Genomic DNA, 10,853 nt, shown 5'->3' on the forward strand with positions numbered 1-10,853 from the left:
GTGCTTGGATGAATCTACATGTGGAGCTTCGGCCATGAAGTCGGTAACAATGTCTTGATCAACTAGAGGAATGAGCAGACGAAATAAGAGTGCGACTTGAGTAGCTCGTAAAGACGAAGTGCAGTTATTGAGGTCTCTGGTAGTTAGCTTGCTACTAGTGTAACACTCACGACCGTTCACCCTAACTTGTACACAGTGTTGTACATCAATGACACATCTTATGAAAGTTCCCTTTGGGCTCTCAATTAATGAAAATCCTGGCTTAATTACCCATATTAACCAGCAACCCACAAAGCAATATAACAATTTTGACCGTGAAGTCTCACAGCTTGTTGAGGATTCCATTACTATTGGAGAAAGTTTTCCTGTGATCAAACCTATTCCGTGAAGCCTTTCAATCTTTGCCAATTGTAACAGCTTTTCCAAAACAACCACACAGCTCAAGTGAAATTGTCTTGCACGTGAGCATGTGAGCATCTCTCTTTTCTGTGCATGGCAAGGAACACTTCTTTAAACACGTGAGCATGGTGGTCAGAACATCTGTGATTATATTCTTCTTTACTCTAGCATAGATTCATAGATCTTCCCTCTATCAAAGACCAACCATTCCCACCTACTATACTAGTCGCCTCTGAAAACTCTCTTTCTGGAGCAGCAATACTGAGGCTCCAAAAATCACACATTTACAATCACTGATCTCTAGACTATGTATCTTTCTATTGGGTCCATTTGGGAACATGTAATGGCTTCGCTGCATCTTCTGGCCTGTCACTAGAAGCTCCTCATCAAGTGTTTTTCTCCAAACCTGCAAATCAGTTGTTTGTCACTTCGAAAACTCTCTAGATCCTTATGCACCTCTAAACCCTGATATGTGAGCAGCGTCCTCTTCTCATGACTAAGAAAAAGCGTCCTCGTCCTTGTTTCTATCTTGCAATCACAGAAGCAAATGTGCAGCAGCTTGTCACAATCAACTCTTGAAAGACTGTTCGTAACCTTCTTTAACACCCTCTTTGACTTTTCTTAGTTTCTTCCTTACTGTGTCGCTAAACCACCACCTGCTGCAACTTATGATTCATATAAGCACCATTCGGAGATTCATTGACAACATGCCACTTATGATTCATATAGGCACCATTCACCAAGATCCCACCAATACAAAAATCCTTGGAATATAAAAGCACCTGCGCTTCGTCACCATGATAAGAAAAAGCAGCAACTTCAATGCCTTCTTAGGAAGCTTTCCCATTAAGCTTATCATTCTATTAACCTTGTGACATTTCTCTAACGATTTCAACTTCTCTAGATCAACAGCTACTCCACCAGGTTCCCAAACGTGATTATCAAGTCCAGAGCTGAAATGTAGATTCACCGTATTTACCAGCATGATTTAAAATCATTATAGGGAGCAAGCATCAACCTGTATATTAAACGGCAAGCCTGCACTTTTCCTTTTCCAAAGTCAAACTTGCACACTCCCACTTCAACACAGGTCACAGTCATACACCTCTCCTTAAACTGCATTTGAGCACCTATATATTCTGCACCCTGCAGGAAACTTTTCTTTAACTCCGAAAGCACTATAGTCATAACATCTGTAATGTTATTCTCTTTTCCCCTATCAAAGACCAACTATACACACCTACTACTCGCCCCTGAACTCTATCTTGTCCTCAAGATGAAGGGACAAACGGTGTGTGTTCTGGAGCAGCATTGCTAGGTTTTGTCTCTTTCCCTCGGGTCCATTTGGGAACATGTAATGACTTGGCTGCATCTTCTGGCCTGTCACTAGAAACTCCTCACCAAGTGTTTTTCTCCAAACCTGCAAATTAGATGAAATCCACTTCGAAAACTCTCTAAATCTTGAAATATTATGCACCTCTAAACCTTGATATATGAGCAGCGTCCTCTTCTCTTTCCATTCACAGCCATACATTTTTAATCTTGAAATCTTGAAATCTTATCCTTGATTCTATCTTGCACTCATAGAAGAAATTGTGCAGCAGTTTGGCACAATCAACTCTTGAAAGACGGTTCTTAACATTCTTAACACCCTCTTTGTCTGTTCTTAGTTTCTTCCTTACTGTGTCGCTAACCCATCTTCTGTCCTTACCTTTGATATCTGCAACTTATGATTCATATAAATCCCACCATGCTCCCACTCACGTGCAATAAATGATGGAGAAGCGGAGCGTTGCTCTTCATAAGCATCTTTACTCGGGATAAGAAGCACCATTTCTGATGAAGTTATCACGCCAGCATTTGACATTTTGATCAATATTGTTGTGCTCCTCTTCTTATGACCAACAACATGCAGCTTGTTATCCTTGTTAATTGCCAACAGCTTATAGTTCACAGATATTTGACACACCTCCTTCTCTAGCCAATGCCACAAAGATTGACTAAACTCTAAACCACCACTTTCCCATATACGATTAGCTCTTTTAGAATCAATGAGCTGTTTGTTGCCGAAACCAACTCCAAAGGCTAGATACTTAGCATCATCTACAATTTTATCACAACCATAAAATTCCACTAACCAATCTAGGTTAATTTGTTTAGTAAGCAACTCTCCAGGATCCCAAACTTGGCTAGGAACAGAAGATTTCAGCCTAATTTCATTCCCGAGCACTCTATTGATCATAGACAAACCTGTGATCGGTTTCTCATTTGTACAATGAATCTTCCTCACATCAACAATCCCATCACTTATTCCCTTCGCTGTAGTGAAAAACATTCCTGCACCTTTCAGTAAACTCAATTCACTAGCCTTTTGTGTAACCATCAGAATGTTATCTCCCTTGTAACACTCTTCTAAACAGTTTCCCGAAACATGTTTAGCTATAAAACCACTCAACTCACACACTTCCTTGGCCAGAGGAGACTCCGAGGATTCTTTGCCAACTGTGACTATAGAATCTGTGTGAGATATCACACCATCATCATTCAGAGTCAATTGATTCCACAGAGGAAACGAGAACGTATGACAGCTGTTTTTCTCCTTTTTCTTAGCAGCCACCCAAGAGTAATGCTTCGATCTGAATGAGGCTACCACAGCTCGATATCTTTCCCTTGACCTTCTTTTCTGAAACTCGTGGAATCGATGCTTGAAAAGAGCTCGTCGAGTTCCTCTTTGTTGCTTTTCCTTTGCCATAAGTTCTGCCATCGAGCTGAACCTATCATCTCCAAGATACAATTGATTTCTTGGAGAACAAACTCGGAAAGCTAGGTTTAATGATCGAGAACGATGATCCTTCTTCATTATTTTTTTTCGAACCTTGTGGTAACTCCGTTTGACAGGAACCCTTACACGCCGAAACTTGGAAACCCCAGAATCATAAGAAAACTTACCAGTCGAAACGCACACCACCTGTTCGACGAAATTCTCGAGAGAGTTTTCTGTGTTCTTGTGTTCAGATTTTGTGCTTTGGATGTCTGAGCGCTTGATTGTTGACACCAACTGATCCACACGATCGAGCATTTGTTGCATAAGAACGTAACGCTCATAAGTGAAATTAATTTTTCCAAGTAACCTTGAGTTCGTAAAAGCTCTCAATGTAAAGCACCAATTGATAGAACCAGAATTGGTACTATCAAGAAGTAACAGAAATAAGATAAGAAGCAGAAGAAAGAGATGAGAAATCAGAAGAACTGGAAGGAGAAAGGAGAAGAACAAGAGAGAAGAAGAAATTGTTTGTTGTTGATTTTTTTCGATGATCATTTACAAAGAAACTAAAGCCACTTAAATACTAAGACTTGTAAAAGTAATTAGACTTAAACATTGACCCTAGACGAGGCCCAGGAAAGGCCCATAAATCTAATTCGAGTCCTAACAATACTCCCGCCATGAAGAACCAACTTGTCCTCAAGGTGGTATGTCGGGAAGGTGGTTATTGCCTCGTTTGCTTCCACCTCTGCATTTTTCGTCTTATGGCCAGTATTTGCTGCAACTACGATGTCCTTCTTGCTCGAGAATATCACATCAAACTCTTCAAGAGTAAACTCCAATTGCTTCCATCCTCTATCTTCAACTTGTATTTTAAACGCCAACTGGTTCCTTGTGGACGGATCAGACTCTGAAACAACAAGCTCTAGGAACCTGCAGTATCTAGCTATTCCACTCTGCAATTCTAAAACCACCATCCAAGTTTGTCCTTCACTCTTCTCAGACCGTAAGTGCAGTGGCGTGTCATTCTCCCCTTCTAGTTCCTCATTAGTGACAATGACAACAACAGGTTGATGTGGAAAAGTTTGATTTCTCACAATGGCGCTACCTTGAAGCTTGTGAACTCGCTGGAACTGTTTTGACCCTCTCTTGACAATTAGACAATTAGGTACAAGTTCAATCTTTGAATTTTTTTCGATTGTGAGGTTTATGGGGTTTATAGTTTTGATGCTTATTGAAATTGGATTACAGGTTTGTGGTGATTATATCGCCAACAAAAGAGCTATATAATGTGGCACAGCCATTTGGCAAATGTGAACTCTGTGTTACTTGTTGGAGGCCGAGAGGTGAAAGCTGACGTGAAAATTATTGAAGAAGAAGGATGCAATCTCTTGATTGGTACACCTGGAAGGCTTTCAGATATTATGGAACGACTGGAGATTCTTGATTTTCGTCATTTTAGGGATTTATTTATCTTTCTTTTAAGATGGATGTTGTTCATAAATATAGCTGGATTTGGTTATGTGATGTCTTAACAACTTGAAAGTTTAGATTGTTACTTAGACTGATTGAAATTTTGTAGTTGGATAACCAGGTGAAATTTTGTAGTTGGATAACAACTCGAAATTCTGTGTTGTTTAATTTCAGACATGACAAAAAAAGAGGCCATATAAACCATGGCTAACTTACCGGTAAGTTAGCCATGGTTTATATGGCCTTCATGTCTGAAATTAAACAACACAGAATTTCGAGTGAGAGTTTCACACATTTATTTGCTTAGACACCAAGAATGAAAACTTAATACATTCGGTAAAGCGAGCTTTCTAGTCTAAAGTCTTCGTCCATTCTTAGGGCGCTACCTTTTTCAGGAACCTGAATGTTTTAAATCAACGGAGGGATTAAATCTCGGGACAAACAAAAAGAGAAAAAGGTCAACTAATGCAGGACTCACATGGGATGGTGGTGGTTCCTACTTTCTCTCTTATCATAACAATGTGTGCAAGAAACTTAACAGTTGACACACAAACAAAGATTCTGTTTCGATATTTAATTTGACAACAGTTATTTTACTATATACTTTTTTAGTTTGGATATTTGATTTGAGGTAGTCAGTTTATAACACGTTTAATTTCTTCACTACTTTGCGATCGTTGTTGAGTGTCTCTACAAACGTCTTCATACTTAGAATATTCATTACAAATAGATATTTCAAGAAACTAAAATACCAATCAAAGAAATAGCCAAAAACACTCTGGAAAAACTTGACATACTAGTTATGGCTAAATAAACCCGAAACAAGACAGGAGATAAGATCATAGCTGCGTAAAAATAACAAAAAAAAAAAAAAGTAAGTAAGTATATCGTAGAAAAATAATACAAATGTCGAATAGGAAAAATGTCATAATAAAAGAAAACACATACCGTCATCTTAACACACTCAATGACCGGAGAATAAAAACGGGAAAAACGTAGAAACCCCCTGTCACCATTCTGAACATCACCGCCACTGTCTTGCATCTCATAGAAAGGGGTTCCATCCCCGTCATTTTCACCAACACCTGTTAACAAGAGCAAGATGTGGTACGTTTATAAAATTTAATTCCTTTTCTGCATCCAAAATTTAATATTATTTTTTCAAAGATAGACCTGGGCCATCAACGATGAAATAAAACTCCTCTATCATTTATAATTTAAAGAGATTACACAGTATAAGATAGAATATACCTGTCAAAAGCATGGTGTGACACCTCCCCTGCCGAGGTTTCTTAAAATATGCATCCAGTTCCTCAATGAGTGGGGTAAAGACTATCTACAAAACCGCACCAAAAAACGTAAATAAGTTCTGATAATCCATCCAACAAAATCAAAAAGAAAAATCAGCAGAGACACTTACATCTTCTTTGGAAGTGTAGCTATCGAACCAGATAGCTGTGACTGCAATCGGACTCCCATTCATAGCAAGTTCTTCTAGCATAGCGTCCCAATCTTCACTACTATAATTATGACTGGAGAGAACTTTCATTGAAGATAATTTGTAAGTGTTCCCCTAGCATTCACAAGTAGAAAGTTAGTATCATTCACATTCACATCTAGAAAGTTAGTGGCAACTCAATAGAAAGAAATTATACAAATTACTCACATCTGTAGATCTGATACCGCAATCTACAAGAGCACCCCTGGCTTCAGATAGACTACGTATGTCACCTTTAGGTGACTTAGTTGTTGTAAGTTCAATAAGATCATTGACATACAGATACTCGTCCATCTCCATTATACCATTGAGCTTCAAAAGACCTTCAAATTGCCTAATTAAGGCATAAGCCCAACAGGTAAAAAGGTTTTGGATTACCATTGAGGGACACAGAATCCTAGGGTTGCGGCGGAGAGGATGACATGAGACACTCAAAAGCATACAAGCTTTAAAAGGAGGATGGAGGTATTCTGGAAACCTCCAGAAATTGGAATCCAGGTTGATGACATCTTCGTAAGATGGCCAACCAAGAAGAGCATGCAACTCCTGTGAAAAATTAAATTAAAAGTAATGGGTTTAAAAAACCGAAATCTACCGTCAGTGAACCAAGATAGAGAACTAAATACGAAATCTAAAATCTAAAAGAATCAGTGGACTAAATACGAAATCTACCAAAACAAAAAAAAAGTAAACTTACCCGCAGAGTAACCATATAGTTTTTGGGTTTAAAAAACCGAGTTTAAAAAACCGAAATCTACCAAAACAAAAAAAAGTAAACTTACCCGCAGAGTAAGCGAGGTCGACCTAGCCACATATCGCATGATAGTTTGAACATGTTTCGCCTTAATAAACCTCTCTTCACAAGAATGTCTTTGTTCAAACGTTAGGTTCCTGCTGAGTAGGAGGTGGGGAGCAGTACTTAGTATAAGAGCTGGCTCAATCCGGCCTACAACAGATCCGGGCTCTTCAATGTATCCCACGAGATTGCCATACTCAGGAAGAGACACTAAACTCATAGGGCTCACAATACGGACTTGAATCATCACGACCATACCAACAGTTGGGGCTTCCTCTCCATACATGCGGTAGAGATCCGCCATTGTTCAGGAGAAACAAATCAGGAGTAAGGCAGTGAGATCGATCTTAGGGTTTAGAAGGAAAGGGGGCGGGGGGAACAAGAATGGTTCCACGTTAGTAGTTTCTCCATATGGGCTTCGGCCCGGGCTATATGGGCTTTTTGAGATAAAAAAGATTGATCAGAGATTTTGGATCTAAAAAACAATTGAGATGACAGCTTGATGCGAGATTTTGTATACAGAAAAAGAAGTATGATCTTGAAACAATTTCTTGGATTTGTAAAAAGAATTGCAAGTATGGGTGATGATTTTGAAATAAGCATCCGAAGAATGGTTACAAGAATTACGAGGAACAAATAATCACATATGTAACAAAAACATATAACGTATTAATAAATTACTCTTCGGATTTGTTGCGAAGTAGATGAGGAAGCCTAATCCGTCAATACGATTGGTCACCACCGGTGGAGGAGATTGGCCACGGTTATCCATCGGAGATTGAAACCGAAGGGATCTAATATTGCTACGTATGAATTGAAAAGGAGAGAGTAGAAGAAGATTAGATATGTCAGAAGAGGGGGCTATGGTTGTATTGTTTAGTCTTATATAGAGAAAGAGGTGAGAGATAAGGCCAACAACTTTCCTGATAAAGAGGTGCAATACCGTGTCGAAATCATTCCCGATAACGTCTCAATATTAGCATATTCCTTAAGTATATTCCAATCATTAAATTTGATTTTCCATTTTTTATTTTCTCTTGATTTTTTAAAATTACGAAGTTATTCAAGTAAATCACTTGTTATATTACTACTCCAATTAGGAAGTTTGGTTTTATAATCGAATTAAATGATTCAATTATTGTTGAATGATCCGGGTTAATTGGTACCGTATATCAACTTTCCTATTATTAATGCTCAAAATCAAAATGGCACCCTTGTCTATTTCATTTACCAATTTTGTAACCATTAAATTTTTTGCAATTGTTTATTTCCAAATGCAATTAGTTCTCTACATATTTGATTTCTAAAAAATTGATTTCAAAAATTAATTAGTAACATTTTAATTTTAATCTATTAGATATGCAATCCGTTTATAAGATTAATACATACTCTATATATTTTTATAAAAAAACTTGATACTTTATACACGAGATACTTTATATCAGAAAATATCCAAAGTCGATTTAAAATTGTAGAAATATTATTCTTTTTTTTTTAACACTTTTCTTTATTGATGAATAGAGTATTACAAGCATTGTATCAGCCAATTAGGCAACATATCAAATACTTTGATATGAACTGATTATAGTGTTTGCATGACATGAGAGCTTGTCTGCCGCTTATAGAAAAATTATTCTATAAAGCGTTTTTGTGTTTATCAGAAATTTCCACTTTTTTTAGTTTTTACTTTTACCCGCGGATTTGTGTGGGAAAAGGAATGTCCCTTCAACAAAAAACACTTCTTTTTTTTTAATCCTAAACGGTAAACACACTTACTTTTTTTTCAATAAGCGTAATCTACTTCATATTTCTTTCTTTGTGAAATGTAAATATTGGAATCCAAGTTAAAGAAAAAAAAAACTTAGATAAACTTATTTTCGAATCGAATTAGATTGGTTCTTACTTAACTCTCTAGTCAGAGAAGGAGCAACTGTTGATTCTTACTTTACACAGCTGTATTTTCCATTCGTTTATTCATAAAGTAGTATTCTCTTCTTTTCATCTTTCTATTAAAAAAAAACTAGTAGTACAGTCACGTGTTGGATTCTTTATACAATAGTTTAAATTTTTGAGTAACGAATATTTAGTGGTAAATCGTGCGGTCGACAGGTTAACGCAAGTGGGACTACACGTGAATCGTGACCGCACCACAAGAAATACTACTTCGTTTTTATTACACAACTTAACGCAAGTGGGGACAACACGTGACAGCACCAGTGCACCACAACTCCACAAGCAGTAGTACTTTTATTTTGGTCCACAAGTAATAATAGTATATATTATCTTAAACCATCCCACAGAAACCGAATACGGGTAAGTGGTCTTTGAACCATCAAATGTGGATATAGAATTGCGATGTTGTGTTGGTCCAAATATGAAATAATCAAAGTTTGAAATTAAATATGGACTACATTGTTTTATATTGAAAATTTCAAACGGTGCCACCAACTTATAAATCGCATAATTAGTTTAGTTCGGATTTATACAGTTTTCTGGTGTTTGTATCGTTGACTATTAGTTTACATAGTGTGTTATTTACTAATACGGTCTGGTCTTGTGTCGTGTGGCTTTTACGATATGGAAAAGAGTAAATGTCCTTTTGTATTTGACGCCGTTTGATTTATTTTACTTTTTGGTTTTGAAGAGTATAACGATAATTGTGTTGACGCCAAGAAAACTAAATTAGGTGAACGATACTAACAACAAATTTAAATGTCACTTAAACAAGTGAAATCATTAAAATAAAATAAGGAACAACAAAAGAGAAAGTTGTAACTTAAAAAGGCTCGGACGGAAGTGACCTGTTACAGTGTTACCCTGTCTTTATAGCTTTATACAAATATTCTTAAACCATACTAACCGATCCAAAGTAATCCGAACCGAAAAAACACGAGAACGCATTTACATGCTAGCCCTTGATTAAATTAAACTAACCTAATCGAGATAAAAGTCTACTTGATCGATTAACCAACATAAACATTGGTTAAGCTAAGCAGTAAATTACCTTACCAGTTGATGTATTTTAGAAATAAAATGGCACTATCATACTGTACTAGATTAAGATCCGTGTTAGAGCACGGATTGAAATTCATTTTATTTATATTATATTTTTTATATAAAATATAATTTATGTTATTGTTTTTAAAATTTATTTTTTGGATAAAACATTATGCAATAAGATCATATGCTAAATATGAAGGCTTGAAAAAAAACATCTATTTTGTAAGTTTTATATTGTTAATGATTCTAGATAAGTAACGTGCTTTAACACTGGTTAAATTTTATTTCGTGTTCTATCTTGGAACCCACAATTTAACTTGTAACCAATCAATCTATCAATTCGTAATCTATCTTTGGTTAACGTTGTGGTCTATCGATAAAATCTGTGGTACATAAATTTGTAATATTGTGTTTAAATATCTTTGGAAACAACGTGATCTAGGACTAAAATCTTCCAAAAATACAGTTTAGAATATCCATAATTTTATTTGTTACTATTATAATTATGTGTAACCATTAATATTAATATATAGATTAATCTATATATAACCTATTGTTACCATTTATTAAAAATATAAAATCCACAAAAACTATATTGTGTACTTTCCTTTTATTAAAAAAGGGATTAAAAGCTTTTTGTATTAAAATTCTTTAGCTAGAACAATCGCTGATGTTAAAAGTATTTTTGCGAATAAAAAACTCCCTAAGAGTTTTATCATACTGTTATGGAACTACAATTGATAAATAAATTTTTATCAACTGCAAATTCGGTCTTCGACAATTTTTACAATTGAGGTTAGCAAAATGAATGTAGCAACTAATTCAAATTTGCGTAAAATATTATCTACGTACGTGGGGATTATATATATTGTTTGTATACATTCCCATCTAGTTTACATGATTGATTGAGAAACAATATTTTA

At 36.1% G+C, this 10,853-nt stretch overlaps 1 protein-coding gene across 2 annotated transcripts; it reads right to left on the bottom strand.

Moving 5' to 3' along the window:
• Positions 1 to 5,275: 5,275 nt before the first annotated feature.
• Positions 5,276 to 7,902, bottom strand: LOC104768651 (eukaryotic translation initiation factor 2 subunit alpha). 2 transcript variants are annotated; one of them, XM_087506445.1, is made up of 7 exons: positions 7,612 to 7,829; positions 6,917 to 7,367; positions 6,303 to 6,680; positions 6,057 to 6,209; positions 5,888 to 5,972; positions 5,585 to 5,721; positions 5,276 to 5,481 (listed from the first exon to the last, which is right to left on the bottom strand). In XM_087506445.1, exons 2-7 carry the CDS (start codon positions 7,232 to 7,234, stop codon positions 5,476 to 5,478), a joined length of 1,077 nt encoding a protein of 358 aa, XP_087362571.1. In that variant the 5' UTR covers positions 7,235 to 7,367; positions 7,612 to 7,829; the 3' UTR covers positions 5,276 to 5,475. The 2 variants fall into 2 exon arrangements, with proteins under 2 accessions (XP_087362571.1, XP_010490973.2); XM_010492671.3 differs by having other exon boundaries at positions 6,917 to 7,902.
• Between the last annotated feature and the right edge of the window lie 2,951 nt (positions 7,903 to 10,853).

The sequence above is a fragment of the Camelina sativa genome, chromosome 20, assembly GCF_030686135.1.
Source record: "Camelina sativa cultivar CO46 ecotype springtype chromosome 20, ASM3068613v1".
NCBI classification, from domain to species: domain Eukaryota; kingdom Viridiplantae; phylum Streptophyta; class Magnoliopsida; order Brassicales; family Brassicaceae; genus Camelina; species Camelina sativa.

What these genes read in the sequence shown, in the direction of transcription:
- LOC104768651 (XM_010492671.3), bottom strand. Translation starts at nt 7,234, where the DNA reads ATGGCGGATCTCTACCGCATGTATGGAGAGGAAGCCCCAACTGTTGGT. An exon ending in GCTACACTTCCAAAGAAGAT is followed by an intron (nt 5,973 to 6,056) that starts GTAAGTGTCTCT and finishes GCGGTTTTGTAG; the next exon opens with ATAGTCTTTACCCCACTCAT. An exon ending in TCACACCATGCTTTTGACAG is followed by an intron (nt 5,722 to 5,887) that starts GTATATTCTATC and finishes TCTTGTTAACAG; the next exon opens with GTGTTGGTGAAAATGACGGG.